Source organism: Budorcas taxicolor, chromosome 8, assembly GCF_023091745.1.
Source record: "Budorcas taxicolor isolate Tak-1 chromosome 8, Takin1.1, whole genome shotgun sequence".
NCBI lineage: Eukaryota > Metazoa > Chordata > Mammalia > Artiodactyla > Bovidae > Budorcas > Budorcas taxicolor.
Window position 1 is genome coordinate 11818424 of NC_068917.1, and position 17894 is coordinate 11836317.

A 17894-nucleotide genomic window follows, 5' to 3' on the forward strand; every position below is an offset into this window, starting at 1 on the left:
TGCAATCAGATTTCCCATTCGGGGGAAAATGATACTTAGCTTTTGAGAGCTCTAAAATTTATCTTATAACACTTAGAAGTATCCTACCTAAACAAGCAAAAGACAGATGAGACATCAGTTTGTATTAGCAGACTGTGGGCCTTTATTAGAACAAGCATATGTCATAGCTGTGAGCAAAGCGTTAAAATTTATCAAGCTAACTCATAGCTTTTCCCTGCCATGAGCAGGGCGAAAAAGAGAGAGAAAGCCCCTTATACATGTACAGGATCAGTTGAGCAAAGTATTTCAGGGAACAATTCATTGAGGCTATAAACGTCTGCAAATTTTAGGGCACTGAAGGGCAGGAGGGCTTTTGAGAGGGGCGGCATGTGGTGAAGGAAGCCCTGACCTCTCGCCTCCCAACACACATTCTGCCAGCTCGGTTCCCAAGCAGGCACCCAAGCACAAAAAGTGAACACTGATTATTCATCATCCTCATTCAGACATCAAACGATCCAAAAATTTTCACCGCGGGCTCCGCCCACCAGAACTTATTAGAACATAAATTACATGTTATCAACTTGCCATGGCACTTCATGTAAATTATCCCTTAATAAACCAGATTTTTATAAATGTCTTTGGGCACTACAAAACATCCCTGGTGTGAACCGCAAAAGAACTCCCCCATTTGTTGGAAGCATTTTTGCTGTGACCTCGAGGGCTGACCACGTGGGGAGAAATTACTTTTTAATACCCAGGGGACAAGATACTCCGGTGCCCCCGAGGCCACAGTACCCGTCGGGGTTCTTGCTCAGGTACTGCTGGTGGTAATCTTCCGCATAGTAAAAGATCTGTCCCTCCCGGATGTCCGTGGTGATCAGGCCGAAACCATGCTCCGACAGAACCTGTGGAGAGAAAGGCACCATCAGGACCAGATGCCCGGGATCTTGGGAAGGAGGAGGGGCGGGGTCAGGATGGGAGGGGCAGACACGTGGCCACGGGCGGGGGTGGTGAACAGCGGCGGGTGCTTGGGCCCGGCCCCCCCCCCCGGCCACTTCCCTGCTGGGTTGTCCTGAGCAAGCAAACATCTCCCTCCCTGTGTCTCAGGGCTGTGGGGTTTCAAGTCTGGGGTTTAATTCGTTTGTTTTCTGATTCTGAAATTTACACTCTGCCCTCTACACTAGCTCTGCCCCCAGGGTGTCGGGAGCCCTTGTGTGGGCCCTCTGACTGCCCTAGGGAGGAGGGGTCCCTGAGGGCACTCACTGCGGCTGCAGTGGGAGGGGTGGCAGTGTGGCCCCTCTGCCCCCGCACGGGGTGGACAGAGCATGCCCCCTCGCTGGTTGGGGCTCTGGACAGCAGGGGCCCCGCGGGAAGCCCTGGAGGGCAGGGGCCGCCTGGAGTCTGGGCTCTGACCCCCCCAGTCTGGAGCCTGGGGAGTGAAGTCAGGGCAGGTTGTGGCCTGCGGGCCTGGTCGGCTCCTTGCCGCCCTCTGTGACCCAGTTTAAGGCCTGGTGGCACCTGCTGCCAGGCAGAGGAACACAGTGAACACCAGTGGGGGAGGAGAGCCCAGCTATTTGGGGCAGGAGACGGATTAAGAAATAGACATTGTTCCCCGTGGATCTCCGCCTGTTTCCTCTCCCTTCTGGATTTCAGCTGTGCCCTAGTTCTTTCTTGGTACAGGCTGCCCAGGGTCTCTGAGCTCAAGGCCACAGAGACACGACCTGGGTTCACACATTCCATTTTAGACGGGGGTGCGAGGAAAGAGATCAGGATTTGACTGTTGTTGGTCCATTTAAGAGGAAGTTGTCGAATTGGCCCAGCATGGGAAATCCACTTTAATTTTTGGCATGAGTCACTGAAGGGCTTCCCCGGTGGCTCAGACGGTAAAGAATCCTCCTGCAATGCAGGAGACGCAGGTTCGGCCCCTGGGTTGGGAAGATCCCCCGGAGCAGGGCACGGCAGCCCACTCCAGTATTCTTGCCTGGAGAATCCCATGGACAGAGGAGCCTGGCGGGTTACGGGCCATAGGGTCGCCCAGAGTTGGACACAACTGAAGCGATGGTCACCACCGAAATCAGACTGATTATATTCTTTGCAGCCAAAGATGGAGAAGCTCTATACAGTCAGCAAAAACAAGACCGGGAGCTGACTGTGGCTCAGATCATGAACTTCTTATTGCCAAATTCAGGCTTAAATTGAAGAAAGTGGGGAAAACCACTAGACCATTCAGGTATGACCTAAATCAAATCCCTTATGATTATGCAGTGGAAGTGAGATTTAAGGGACTAGATCCAATAGACAGAGTGCCGGATGAACTATGGACGGAGGTTCGTGACATTGTACAGAAGACAGGGATCAAGACCATCCCCAAGAAAAAGAAATGCAAAAAGCAAAATGGCTGTCTGAGGAGGCCTTACAAATAGCTGTGAAAAGAAGAGAAGCGAAAAGCAAAGGAGAAAAGGAAAGATATAAGCTTCTGAATGCAGAGTTCCAAAGAATAGCAAGGAGAGATTAAAAAAAAAAAAGCCTTTCTCAGCAATCAGTGCAAAGAAAAAGAGGAAAAGAACAGAATGGGAAAGACTAGAGAGCTCCTCAAGAAAATTAGAAATACCAAGGGAACATTTCATGCAAAGATGGGCTTGATAAAGGACAGAAATGGTATGGACCCAACAGAAGCAGAAGATATTAAGAAGAGGTGGCAAGAATACACAGAAGAACTGTACAAAAAAGATCTTCATGACCCGGATAATCATGATGGTGTGATCACTCACCTAGAGCCAGACATCCTGGAATGTGAAGTCAAGTGGGCCTTAGGAAGCATCACTACGAACAAAGCTAGTGGAGGTGATGGAATTCCAGTTGAGCTATTTCAGATCCTGAAAGATGCTGCTGTGAAAGTGCTGCACTCAATATGCCAGCAAATTTGGAAAACTCAGCAGTGGTCACAGGATTGGTAAAGGTCAATTTTCATTCCAATCCCTAAGAAAGGCAATGCCAAAGAATGCTCAAACTACTGCACAGTTGCACTCATCTCACACGCTAGTCAAGTAGTGCTCGACATTCTCTAAGCCAGGCTTCAGCAATACGTGAACTGTGAACTTCCAGGTGTTCAAGCTGGTTTTAGAAAAGGCAGAGGAACCAGAGATCAAATTGCCAACATCTGCTGGATCATGGAAAAAGCAAGAGAGTTCCAGAAAAACATCTATTTCTGCTTTATTGATTATGCCAAAGCCTTTGACTGTGTGGATAATAATAAACTGTGGAAAATTCTTCAAGAGATGGGAATACCAGACCACCTGACCTGCCTCTTGAGAAACCTATATGTAGGTCAGGAAGCAACAGTTAGAACTGGACATGGAACAACACACTGGTTCCAAATAGGAAAAGGAGTACATCAAGGCTGTATATTGTCACCCTGCTTATTTAACTTATATACAGAGTACATCATGAGAAACGCTGGGCTGGAGGAAGCACAAGCTGGAATCAAGACTGCTGGGAGAAATATCAATAACCTCAGATATGTAGACGACACCACCCTTATGGTAGAAAGTGAAGAGGAACTAAAAAGCCTCTTGATGAAAGTGAAAGAAGAGAGTGAAAAAGTTGGCTTAAAGCTCAACATTCAGAAAACTAAGGTCATGGCATCTGGTCCTATCACTTCATGGGAAATAGATTGGGAAACAGTGGAAACTGTGTCAGACTTTATTTTGGGGGGCTCCAAAACCACTGCAGATGGCGATTACAGCCATGAAATTAAAAGACGCTTACTCCTTGGGAGGAAAGTTATGACCAACCTAGATAGCATATTCAAAAGCAGAGACATTACTTTGCCAACAAAGGTCCATCTAGTCAAGGCTATGGTTTTTCCAGTGGTCATGTATGGATGTGAGAGTTGGACTGTGAAGAAAGCTGAGCACCAAAAAATTGATGCTTTTGAACTGTGGTGCTGGAGAAAACTCTGTGAGTCCCCCTGGACTGCAAGGAGATCCAACCAGTCCATCATACAGGAGACTAGTCCTGGGTGTTCATTGGAAAGAACGATGCTGAGGCTGAAACTTCAATACTTTGGCCACCTCATGCGAAGAGTTGACTCATTGGAAAAGACCCTGATGCTGGGAAAGATTGAGGGCGGGAGGAGAAGGGGACAACAGAGGATGAGATGGCTGGATGGCATCACCGACTTGATGCACATGAGTTTGGGTGAACTCCGGGAGTTGGTGATAGACAGGGAGGCCTGGCGTGCTGCAATTCATGGGGTCGCAAAGAGTCGGACACGACTGAGCGACTGAACTGAACTGAAGCGACTTAGCAAGCATGCATGATTCACTGATCCATTCTTCCCTGAGAGCCTTCACCTTTCTGCTGGATCTCCTGCCAGTCCTCTGAGCCAGAATGAGGCCAACAGAGGATCTGATGACGGGCAGGTGCAGGATTAATGGAAGGGGCCTCACCAAGGCTTGAGGTTTGGACCCCACAGCTCAGATGCAGGCAGTTTCCTTATAAGGGTTAGAAAGGAAAATGGGGAGCCATTCTGACTTTGGGACAATCTTTTGTAAACGAGCAATTATCAAGGGTTTACTATGTGCCACACTCTGTGTTAATTTCAGCTTCACAACAGCCATCTGAAGGAAGTAACTATTACTACTGTCGGTATTTAAGTGTGTGTACAGTACTGCGCTTTGGCCCCTGATGTCCTCAGCTTGCCCTGCTATTGCACAGGCTGCAAGTTGAAAGTGAAAATGAAAGTGTTAGTCGCTCAGTCGTGTCCGACTCTTTGTGACCCCATGGACTGTACCCCGCCAGGCTCCTCTGTCCACAGGATCCTCCAGGCAAGAATACCAGAGTGGGTTGGCATTCCCTTCTCCAGGGATCTTCCCAAGCCAGGAATTGAACTCAGGCATCCTGTATCAGCATACAGATTCTTTACCACCTGAGCCACCAGGGAAGCCGTGGCTGCAAGTAGGGGAACTGCATTTCCCAGATCCTACTGCCAGCGGCCCCAGTCTAGATCCCACCAGTGGGAGATGTGTGTGCGGCCCCTGGCAGGTAAATCCAAGGAGAAGCCGCCACTCGCCAGGCATAGCTGTGAGGATGGGCACAGGAGTGGGCACAGAGGAGACCTGGGGCCCCGTCAGCTCCTCCTGAGAACCATGGGCTCTTGTGCTGAGGACAACTACAGTCATCACAGTGATTCTAGCAATTTCTGTCACGTTTTGGCATCCCCAGTTCCAGAGGTGCTGTTCCCTGACCTTCACGCCAGCAGCCTTTCAGATTATTCTGGAGGCACCAAATTCTCTTTGTAAAACTACCCCACTTAAGATATCTCAAACATGTTCTGTTTCTGTGATGAACCCCAGCCAGTGAACTTGGCCTTTGGCGCCAGAACTGTTTACATGAAACAAAACCTCCCTGTGCATCAAGACCAGGGTACTGGTTAACCATCCTGGTCAGACTTCGAGTCAAGCGTGGCCTTATCGTGCGTGCAAAGCACAGCAGTGCCCCACCCACCGTCTGTGGTGCCAGGCATTTACTTCCACGGTCACTAAGGTTTGCCTGTGAAGAAGGACCACTGATGGGAGGCTGGCTTTGCAACATGAGGTGGCTGTGGCCAGGGAACAGTCTGGGGTGCGTGCCGTGCTCCGGGCGCCACTTAAGAGCTTATGAAAGAGAAAGATGTGGGGCTGGGACCTGACAAGCCTGGCCCAAGTTCAGAGAACCAGAGAGCTTCTCAGACTGACTTCAGATATTGATACAAATGTCCTGTCTCTTGTGGCCAGAGCCAAGTACCAAATCGAAGGTTGGACTCTGAGGGTCCCAGACTTACCAGCAGAGTTCACACCCTCGCCAGTCGGAAGCTCAGCCACAATGGCCGGATTCTGACGCGGGGACGCTGGTCCCCACTCAGGAGATCCTACGCTCCGACACGAGTCCCCATGTGCCAAGGTGACCTTAAATTCCGACCTGACACCTTTCCCCGCCGAGGCCACAATGGACCGCTCTGGATGAGAGTCGGCCTGCTCTGAGACCTGAGAATCTCAGACCCAGGCTGTCCCCGCTCACTCCCGACCCTGGCTCATCCTCTCTGTGGGTCACCTCCTCACTCACCACGCGCTCAGCGTGGACCCCTCTCCCTCACAAACGGCCACCCTCCTGGTACAAACAAGGACAACCTTCATAAGGCCCTGGAGCTCACAGCCGCCTTCTCCAGAAGCTTCTTTTCCCAGAGGCAGGGAGCCGTCGGCAATGAGCGCTTATTGGCCAGGCTCTGAGCGACCCTTACCCACCACCACCCAGAGAGCAGAGGCCTTCAGGGAGCAGGGAGGAGGTGTGGGGCGGGGGCCGGCAGTACCAAGCTCCGCCACAAGATGGCAGACACCACACTCTCATTTGAGAGGAGAGCCTGAGAATAAATGGCGATGAAAGCCCACCGGAGCCAGAACCGCATGCTGCCCTCCCGCACTTCCCTTTAGACTAGGACATCCTGGCCACGTCTGCTCTAGGGTGCAGGTCACCCCCGTGCACTGGGCCAGCGGCCTCTGGGCTGCAGCCTCACTTAGCTCAGGGCTATCCTCAACCTCCATCTGAAACCGGGAAGTGAGGACAAAATTGCACAAAAGATATTGGATGAAAAGACAGAGGAAGTAGGAAAACAAGAAACCCTGCCTCGTCCCTGGTTTCCCTCCTTCCCACCCGGGCCCTCTGCTTCCTCAGCTGCACCCTTAGCAAGAGCAAGTTACTGCCCCCAGCCCCTCCTAGGGCCTGCACACACACACACACACACACACAGGCACACACACGGGCACACACACGTCACTGCCCCCTGGCCCTCCCAGGACCTACCCTCCTCCAAGGGGTACACACACAGACACACGTAAACACATGTGCATACAAACAGACACATTCTGGAGAAGCATGCACACACACACAGACACATACACACATGCACACACACAGAGATGCACACACAGATACACAAACGCACACAGACACACGCCAACATACAGACACACACACATGTGCATACACACAGACACACACTGGAGAGGCATGCACACACACATACTGGAGGGGTGCACACACACACACACGGACACATACACACACACAGAGACGCACACACAGATACGCAAACGCATGGAGACACACACCAACATACGGACACACACACAGACACACATACACGCACCCTAGAGCCTAGTAAGTGTGCTCTGATGAGCATCCAAGGTCAGGCAGAGATGGCACCTGGCCCCCTGGCACGTGCTGACTTTGTGGCAGGCCTGGCCCACTTTCCCATCAACGCCCAGCCTGGGGGAAAGGAGCCCACCATCTTGCCCTCGGTAGGCAGGCCTCCACCTCCACTCCCTCCCACGCACGCCCTACTTCTACGGCTGCGGCTGCGCTGCCCGTCTCCGGGGGGCAGGAAAAAGAGGTTGCGGGGGGTGCTCCCAGAGCCGGGCAGAGCTCCCTGCCCGCAGCGGGCGGCTCCGGCCCCAGCCTGCAGAGGAGGTGGCGGGGCGTGTCTGCCTGTGGGAGTGTCCTGGGCCGGACCTATCTTTCCAGGGCTGCCGGCAGGAAGCCTTTCTTTCAACAAAATGAGTGAATACAAGACCACTCTGCGTCTGCAACCTGCTAACGAGCTCACTGTCAGCTTTGATTCTCCCAGTGTCTGGGGCTACTCGGCCTACTGTGAGGGAAAGACAGACTGACGCCACCCTGAACGCCTGCCTGGAGGCTCCACAGGCGGGGCCTGAGGAGGGCGGATACCGAGGCAAAGAAGCAGCCTCAGTCCCAGGTCCCTATACTGTGTCGTCAAAGGGCTTCTCCACACACTCTAGCCCACGAAGAGGAAACAATTATTTCTATTATTTCTCAGTGGAGGACAGTAAAGCCCAGGGAGAGAAGAGGCTTGTCCACAGCCACTCACGGCTGAGCTCTGATGAGAACCTGTTATTGTTCAGTCGGGAAGTTGTGTCTGACTCTCTTCGATTCCATGGACTGCAGCACGCCAGGCTTCCCTGTCCCTCGCCATCTCTCGGAGTTTGCCCAAGTTCATATCCATTGAATCAGTGATGCCATCTCATTTTCTGTCTCCCCCTTCTCCTCCTCCTCTCAACCTTTCCCACCATCAGGGTATTTTCCAGTGAGCCAGCTGTTAGCTGAATCAGGTGGCCACAGTATTGTAGCTTCAGCCAAAGTATTGCAGCTTCAGCTTCAGTATTTTGGAATACTCCTTCCAAAGAGTATTCAGGGTTGATTCAGATGAGAACCTGTCCCCTATTTCCAGCACTGCTGCAAGAATACCTCAGCCAGGTGAAGGTGCTACCCCCAACCCCTTAGGAGTTATTTTAAAATCTCCAAAAGAGACCTAGGCACCCAAACATGGATCACACCCCCCCAACCCTGCTCACATCCTTGTGACTCAAAAAATGCAACATATTTCTTGGTCATCTCACTTATTTTTTTTTTAATTGTGGTAAAATCCACATAACTTCAAGTTCTCCATCTTAACCATTTTTAGGTGTATCTTAATTTCAATCACAGTTTAAAGACCCAGTGAGAAATGGCTCTGTTGCCAGTGAGAAAGTCACCAGGAAGGGAAGAAGGTACCTGCAGTTCACATGCATATGTTTTAAAGCCTCGAGAAGCCTGATCCAAGCAAACCCCACCTCCTCCACCCACCAAAGGAATTCAGCCATGTGTTCGGTTTTGATGTAATTATTTGGAACATGTAAGTGTGTTTTATGTTATGATCACTTTCAAAAGATGTTTCCATGGGAAGAAATTAGTGTCCTAGAAGTGAAATCCAGTTTTTGATACTGAGCTCACAGGAAATTAGGGGCGGACTTTTAACAAATCGACCAGAGACTGCTGCCTAAGGCCAGTCAGCTCTGCCTTAGATAGAGAAAAAGGCTCCGGGCGGGACCGAGGAGACGCAGAGGCCGGCCTGAACTCCGCCCTCTCGTGGCGGCAAGGAGCATGTACAGGCACAGCCCCTCCTCGGTTCCTACTTTCCTTTTCTGAACGGAGAGCCCTTCAGTTTCTTCCAGATCTCATTCCATCGAATCCTGTGCTGTTTTCATCCTGCACACACGTGCGCGCGCACACACCATGCACGTTTAATAAGCTCAGTCAAAGCCAATGCCCAAGTCAGCAGTTTTATTCCACCGGCAGCTTCGGGCTGGCCAGACTGCCGTCAATCAAAACTTCGGGTGAAAGGGTATAAAGTGATTGGCACGGCTTTTAAATAAAACTACTCTTGAGAGCCCCTGGGACTGCAAGGAGATCCAACCAGTCCATTCTGAAGATCAGCCCTGGGATTTCTCTGGAGGGAATGATGCTGAAGCTGAAACTCCAGTACTTTGGCCACCTCATGCGAAGAGCTGACTCATTGGAAAAGACTCTGATGCTGGGAGGGATTGGGGGCAGAAGGAGAAGGGGACGACGGAGGATGAGATGGCTGGATGGCATCACGGACTCGATGGACGTGAGTCTGAGTGAACTCCGGGAGTTGGTGATGGACAGGGGGGCCTGGCGTGCTGCGATTCATGGGATCGCAAAGAGTCGGACACGACTGAGCGACTGAAATGAACTGAACTAACTATGAAGAACACCGTCTCTCCTGAGCTGAGCAGAGGCACGCGTGTTTGCAGTTCAGCACCGCACAAGCGTAGGTACACGTGGGGAGAAGGTGTGCCCTTGCCCACAGTGGTTCAGCTTCCTCCACAAGGAGGAGGGGACAGGCTGACCGCCCCCAACATCAGAGAGGACCCTGGAGTGACAGGGGCTCCAGGTCCTGGAACCACGGACACCTCCATCCATCAGTGACCGTCAGCACCTGCAAGGGCAAGTGGAAGATCCTGGGACAGCAACGACGCGCCACGGACAAGGAAGATGCCCCACGGGGCTGAAGCCTTCATGAGACCCGGTCAGAGCTGCCCTGACCCTTCCGGGCTCCGGGAAACTAAGGGAGTCACAGGCGACCAAGAGGTGGCACAATGAGACCTAATCCGGGCTTCGTTATCTAGTCCTCTCTGCCTGCCTCGCCCTCGAGGTGAACCACGAGTGTCTTCTGACTGGCAAGGAGGTTTTTCTTGGTTTGCGACACAAACCAAGAGCGCTGTGAGCTGAGCTCAGTCTCTGCAGAGGTGGGTTGTCGGGAAGGAGTTCAGTCTCACCAGGAAGGATTCAAAGCTTTCCCCTTGGCCCTCAGAGTGTCGACAACGGTGAGAAGTGCAAAATCCGGCCGCCTCCCCAGACCTACTGAATCAGGATCTGTGTCTTAAAATCCTCTCCAGGCGATCCATGTGCATAGACTTGAAAACGTCTACTCTAGAGCACAAGCTTGGCGGACTGTGTTCACGGTTATCAATGTCACTCCTGATGTCAAGTTGCCCATGTGACTTGCTCTGATCACTAGGGTGCAAGGGGAAGGGACCCTTGTCATTTGTGGGCACAAGCCCTCCAGCACCGGCGTGAGCTAGAGGGCATGGCAACCCACTCCAGTACTCTCGGCAGGAGAATCCCATGGATGGTGGAGCCTGGGGGGCTACAGTCCGTGTGGTCCCAGAGTCGGACACGAATGAGCGACTAACAGTTTCACTTTCACTCCGCCACAGCAGCCAGCACTGTGGCAGCTGGCCCTGGTGTGAGGCCAGGGACCACCTGGAGCGGAGTCCCCACAGAGTATTTCATTTCCTCTATCAGGGACCCTGCTCTTCCCTGGTTTGGGGTGTGAGGCTGAAAGCTCCAGGAAGACAGACATGCAAGCCCATCGTGTGACTTTCCTGCAAATAAAGTTTTTGAGACGCTCCAATTTCATTTAATAAACTAATTTCAGCGATCGTGGTGTGGTGGACTGTGCTGGGCATTGGGAACAGAGAGGTGAACAAGACAATCTCTAGAGCGGGAATCGTGACAGGCACGAGAGCGATTGCACTCTTAAGTGCCCTCTGTGTATGTAGTAGATGTTGGCGAGGCAGGGCTGAGGAGGAAACGTTCCCTGAGTTCAAGGAGTTTATGGTTTAGACAGGGACGAGGATGGGATGGCCTCGGGGTGCGGAGCAGTGGTTAACACCCCTCACGGTGACAAGGTGGGAGCCCCACCCACAGGCTGGGAGTGCGGAGGACCACCATCCACCATCGAGAGGGCATGGTTCTGCTGGAGGGGACAGGTCATACACACGTGTGAAGACAGAGGGAAGAATGTGCTGGAATACTAGAGGTGCAGAGTCTGCTGCGGCCGTGGAGGAGGGCAAAACCAACCCACTGCGAAAGGGTTCCTGAAGGAGTGGAGGCTGACGTGGGAATCTTATGACCACTGTTGAGAGCACAGTGATGGGTCTGCTCCAAGCGCATGGAGGGAGGGGTCATGAAGCTTATGTGAAGGGTGCTGGAGGGCCTGGCTGGGGCGGGAGGAATCTGAACGGGACTTAGCTGAACAGCAGGAAGAGACAAAAGCAGATTCGGGGGTCGGGGGGAGGGAGGGATGTCCCTGGTGGTCCAGTGGCTAAGACTCTGCTCTTCCAGTGCAGGGGCCCAGGTTCAATCTCTGGTCAGAGAACTGGACCTTGTATGCTAAAGATCCCATATGCTGCAACTAAGACCCCACATAGTTCAATTAAATAAATAAACATTTTCTAAAACTGTCTTTTAAAAAAGCAGACAGAGAAAGAGACCTTCAGAGCTGTCGAGTTTATGATCTACCTTTTTCCGTTTGCTCCCATTTAAGGTAACTCAGCCACAGACTCTCTGTGTATCCACTGCCCGGCGGTCACAGAGACATGCAGGGACATGCTACAGGATGAAGGGATTCACCTGAACCCAGGCATAGCTGCCAGATGCCTCTCAGGTTCACCTGCCTGGCTGCAGCCACGGCTTCAGGGCAAACCGGGCCACGGTGGGGAAAGAGGTGGCTATTCATTTTTCCACAACTCCATTGTCGTCCTCACGTCCCTGCACCTGACAAATTCCAAGCACCATTTCCTGGCTCCTTCCTTCTTCTTCACTTTGGACATCAAAAGGAGGAGCCACATAGCAGGTTGGACTGGGTGCAGCCCTGGCATGGGAAGGGAAGGCTGAGTTGCGCAGTCAGGCTGCAACCCCAGGGAGGAGCCCAGAGCTGTGAGGCTGAAATCTGCCCCCGCCCGCTGGCTCTGCTTTCTGCAGTGTCTCCTCCACCCATGAGGCTGCTGTTCACTCGCTCAGCCGTGTCCGACTCCTTGCAACCCCAAGGACTGCAGCACGCCAGGCTTCCCTGTCCTTCACCATCTCCCAGAGTCTGTTCAAACTCATGTCCATTGAGTCAGTGATGCCATCCAACCATCTCATCCTCTGTCACCCTCTTCTCTTGCCTTCAATCTTTCCCAGCATCAGGGTCTTTTCTGATGAGTAGGCTCTTCGCATCAGGTGGCCAAAGGATTGGAGCTTCAGCTTCAACATCAGTCCTTTCAATGAATATTCAGGGTTGATTTCCTTTAGGATTGAGTGGTTTGATCTCCTTGCAGTCCAAGGGACTGTCAAGAGTCTTCTCCAACACCACAGCTCGAAAGCATCAGTTCTTTGGTGCTCAGCCTTCTTTATGGTCCAACTCTCACATCAGTACATGACTACTGGAAAAACCATAGCTTTGATTATATAAATCTTTGTCAGCAAAGTGATGTCTCTGCTTTTTAATATGCTGCCTAGGTTTGTCATAGTTTTTCTTCCAAGCAGCAAGCGTCTCTTAATTTCATGGCTGCAGTCACCGTCTGCAGTGATTTTGGAGCCCAAGAAAATAAAGTCTGTCACCGTTTCCATCGTTTCCTCCCGTTTGCCATGAAGTGATGGGACCAGATGCCATGTTCTTAGTTTTTTGAATACTGAGTTTTAAGTCAGCTTTTTCACTCTCCTCTTTCACCTGTGAGGTCACTGACATCAATCACACATTCAAGGACTGCTGGTTTCTCTTTCCTTTTGAATCTGCTGGGTTCAAAAAGGAATTCAAGTGACTTTTCCTATATGAGTTTTCCTTTCATGGCTTTTCATTTTACAGGAAATGGATCTCTCTCCCTCTCCTTTCTGTCTCTCCTCTCTCTCTCTCTCCCCTGAATATATCTCAAAGGGTTATCATCTGCTTTTTCATATCTGAACTCAATTAATGGCAACCTCTGTTTTTGTTCTATCCTTAGTGTTTGGTTTACAAAAGCATCCACTTGTCACTTTTCAGAGAAGTCAAGGACACTGGCTTTTACCTTGTGGATGAAATGCAAATTTCATTAAAAGGAAAGATCCTTCATTCTGAAAGGTTGAATAGAAAAGAACTTAAAGCAAAATGCCAGCTGCTTAAGTTTAGAACATTGAGTTCAGCAAAGCAGAGGGACTTTTCTGCATACCACCATTTCTCGTTTATGTATGAGTTTCAGGGATTCGGAGTGACAGGAAAGAATATTCATCCCAGTTTGCACTGCAGACAGTGTAGCCAACCACCCTGGTTTGCCCAGGACCAGGGGTCTCTGGGCTTCCCTGACGGCTCAGTGGTAAAGAAGCCACCTGTCAATGCAGGAGACGTGGGTTCCATCCCTGGGTCAGGAAGATGCCCAGGAGAAGGGAATGGCAACCCACTCCAGTATTCTTGTCTGGAGAGTCCCATGGACAGAGGAGCCTGGCGGGCTACAGTCCATGGGGTCGCAAAGAGTCAGATACAACTTAGCAACTAACCAACCAACCAACCAGGGGCTCCTCAGACTGTGGGGTTGTTGGTGTTAAAACTAGAAAAGTCTAGGGTCAGCTGGGCTGGCTGGTCACCAGAACTGTAAAATGTATAAAGAAATCTGTGTCAATCACACCGCAGGCACCGGGCAGCGGGTCTCACCTACCTGGCCCCTGTTTCCCCAGCTGTAAAGCGGGAGGATTTGACTGGAGATGATCCTCCCGTCACCGCCAGTCTGTCTTTGAATCGTGTGTTCCTGAGCCTTTTCTAAACTGTGCTTCCTTTTATTCATTTTGAAGTTGACATCTCAGTGGTTTTTAGCATAGTCTCAGAGCTGTGCAGCCGTGACCAATATTTTTCAATTCTGTTCTTCAGACAGGACAATTCCAATCAACTTAGCTTCATTTGCTCATTCTCTCTTCTGCCAACTCAACCCCTTTAGTGATTTCTTCTTCTGCTTAAGTTATCATACCTTTGAATTTCTATTTAGTTCTCTTTTCAATATAATTTCTATCTCCTTGTTAATATCCTTTATTTGGTGAGCACTGGTCTTATATTTTCCTTTCATCTTTTTTTTTTTCAAATTATATTTATTTAGTTGTGGCTGTGCTGGGTCTCCATTGCTGTGTGGACTTTTCTCTAGTTGCAGCGAGCAGGGGGCTATTCTCTGGTAGTGATGTGCAGGCTTCTCACTGTGGTGGTTTCTCCTGAGCACAGGCTCAGTAGCTGTGGTTCCCAGGCTTAGTGGCTCCGAGGTATGTGGGATCTTCCTGGGTCAGGAATCGAACCCATGTCTTCTGCACTGGCAGGCGGATTCTTTACCACTGAGCCAGCAGGGAAGTCCTCCTTTCATTCTTTACTCATGGTTTCCTTAGGCCTTTGAGCATATTTATAACAGCTAATTTAAAGTCTTTGTCTAGTGAGTCTTACTTCCATGTTCCTTTGTCCCATAATTTTTTCCTGAAAACTAGCCATTTACATCAGTATAGTGGTAACTGAAGATCAGATGGCCCTTGCTCTGGGCCTGCTGCTGTCAGTATAGTGGTAACTGAAGATCAGATGACCCTTGCTCTGGGCCTGCTGCTGCTGCTGCTGCTGTCTGTCTGTCTGTCTGTTCTCAGACTTAATGATTGGGTACAGGGTTCCTTACACGTTGGGAAGTGATGAGACGTCTACCCTTTGGCCCTGCGTGTGTGTTGGAGCAAACACAGCTTCAACGTGACAGCGGTTTTAAGTTCTGCCTTTTTTCTCTCTCCTCTTGTAGGGCTTTGAGGTCAGCCAGAGGCGAGTGAGCAAGGCATTCTCAGATGGATACATCCCACGATCTGGCCATCTATTCAACAACTGAAGGATGTCTGGGTTATTTTCAGTTCGGGGCTATCATAAATAATGCTGCTCCAAACATTCGAGCATAGGTTTTGTATTAACATAAGTCTGCATTCTCTTAGGTATTGTAAAAACCTATGAGTGGGCGGGACCGCTGGGTCACCTGGCAAGTGTACAGTGACTTTGATGAGAAGGTCCCAAAGGGTTTTCCAGGCTGGTCATACCGGTCTGCATTCCCGCCAGCAGTGTCTGAGAGGTCCTACTGCCCTGCATCTTGTCAGCGCCTGGTCCTGCCATTATTTTTTAATTTAGCCATCCTGACTGGTGGGGAGCAGTCTTCCAGCACACTCGTAATTGGCATTTCCCCAATGACCAATAACATTAAGCATATTTTAATGCTCTTATCTGCCTTCTGTATATCTTCTGTGATGAAGTGTCTGTTCCAAGCTTTTACCCAGTTTTTAAACTGATTTATTTGTTCCTGTTGTTGAGTTTTGAGGATTCTTTATATATTCCAAAGTTAAGTTTTGATTTCAAATGCACAACCTCTGCCCTGAAACTCTGCTGTGCTCCTGCTGAGCATCTTGGCTCTCTATCTGTAAGGTGCTGTTTCATATTTTATTTGCATATGGTATCTATATCTCTCTATATAAATATATATCCACATATACACACACAGCTCCTAAAGCAATTTTCAATTTAGTGCAAGAAACATCTATTCTGTCCTTCTGAAGGGACTGTACCAGGGAACCACAACTGACTCACATATGGTCCCAGAAACTGGTGAACCTTCATTTTTAAGAAATTTGTCTTAGGTTGGATTAAATTAAGAAATATGTAAAAATGACTGCATGTAATAAATCAGCTTTGTTTGTATAAAATTATTTGTTCGGACAAACAGTTGAAACATGTTCATTATGACTTTATAAAAGCTACTAATTACCATCAGAAACTCTTTTCTTTATTCATAGTCAGAAATATTTCTCTATGGAGCCCCTTGCCAAAAGTAGCATATATTCTGAAAGAATGCAGTTCGCATTAAAAAATGTCTGCTGCAATTTAAAATGGATACTCCTGGATCCTCAGCTCATGAAACGTGATGAAAGCCAAGTCGTGTTCTCTTCAAAGACAAGTACACTCACGCTGCACACCTTAGCACACACCTTTTCCCTATTGAGGAGTGGTATCCCTGCAAAAGCTCGGAAGAATGTTTCATATCACTGTGGTACGACTATCTGCAGAACCGCTGGAAGAATCTTCTCAAACACAGAGATAATTAACTTTTCAACAGTAACTTAAAGAGCAATTGCAATTTCTTAAAATCCTCTTACATTAATTTAAGAAAAAAAAATGAGACTTAGCAATTTTATTGTTTTTTTATTCACTGATTAAGACAATAAAAGTTGTGCTCATTTCAATATTAAGAAATTAAAACCTCCCTTGAGACTTTCTCTGCCCTGGAGTAGGTTACATCTGTCAACTGCAAACAGGCTGGCCAGCTTGCAAGCAGAAATTCTCCCCAGGGCTGCAATATGTATAACCTTGCACTGTATTGTCTAGGGCTAAGAATGAAATGATTGGGCTTTTTTTTTATTATCCAAGGAAACTAAAAATAGGACTATGAAGTAAAATAAAAGCTCTAAGAGGAAGCGCATTTAAGATATATTTTACTTTAATGCTTTTGCTTCCAGCCTCGCATGGCAGAGAATATACGATGATGCTAAAGAAAGAAAGAAAAGCAGCTTTTGTTGGTCTCCTCTAAGGCTTAAAGCTGACACAGGGCAAGTAAATGGGAAGCTGGCCCACAAAAGGCTGTTCCCTGTGACACTGTCAGTGTGCAGTCCAGAAGCTGGAGGTGACGAGCCTATGCTGTCTCCTGGCTTCCGGCAACTGCATCTCAGCCTCTAAGCTGCCATCGTGGGAGGACCCTGGCCTCCTCAGTGCTCCTAATTGCTAACGCAATCACAAAGGAACAAACGACACCTGAGTGGAGATAAGACGGAGGGGTCTGGATTAATGAAGACTCTATTCAGGCTGTTTAAGCTTCTTAGCAATGAAGTACAGTCAGGGTTGTTTTTCTTTTTCTTTTTTTTCCAAAAGATGAAAGGAAGGGAGAGAAGGAGAGAGAAGAGAAACAGAAACATAAAAAAAAAGAGAAGGAATCCAAAATAGGCTATGGGTGTAATTTTAATTTTCTTTAAGGCTTAGAACCAGTGGGAGAACTGGAACTCCCTTGAGAGAAGATGGCAGGAACATAAGCTAATTATACAACTTCAGTGTGGTAACGCCACCACAGATCACCTCACACACTTTCCAGTGAAGGTGATCTGAGCCCATGTTACCTGGAGGTGAGACGACAGGCTGTGTGTTTAAAGCAGCACTCTGTATCCCCAAGCATCAAAACTTCTTGACAATATCTCAGGGGTTCTCAAGTAGATCACTTTATATAGACGAGACTGACAAGAGGGGTCTGAATTCTATTCTTGGCTCAACCAAACCACGTGACCCTGAGGTCTGGCCATCTCTTCTGCAAAATGGGGATGAAGTGATTTCCCTTTGAGGAACGGATGAGGTTACACATTCCATCCCAGCAGCACTGCTCATATGCTGTGAGTCACTCTGAAGATGTTGTGATCTTTTGGGGAGTGCGCTGCCGTCCACGGGGTCGCAAAGAGTCGGACACGACTCAGCAACTAAACAACAGCAACACAATCTGTTTTTGAGCCCTCGGTATGTCCCACTGGGGAAAGTGGTAGGATTATGCCTGGAGGAGGTGGGAAAACCAGAGCCTACTAACTGAAGTCTCATTTCACCCTCTCCTCGTCAGACACATCCGACGCGTGACTTCACATTTTACATGTCACACAGGTTTTCGGCAGCCCAGGAACCAGACTTCCTGCCC

At 49.4% G+C, this 17894-nt stretch overlaps 1 protein-coding gene across 1 annotated transcript in view; it reads right to left on the reverse strand.

Moving 5' to 3' along the window:
• Positions 1 to 17894, reverse strand: part of MSRA (methionine sulfoxide reductase A) — a 377002-nt gene continuing 359108 nt past the window's right edge. Inside the window, exon 6 of the mRNA XM_052645046.1 lies at positions 1 to 884. Within this exon, the coding sequence (XP_052501006.1) occupies positions 720 to 884 (165 nt within the window). The 3' untranslated portion in view covers positions 1 to 719. The remainder of the gene's footprint in view (positions 885 to 17894) is intronic.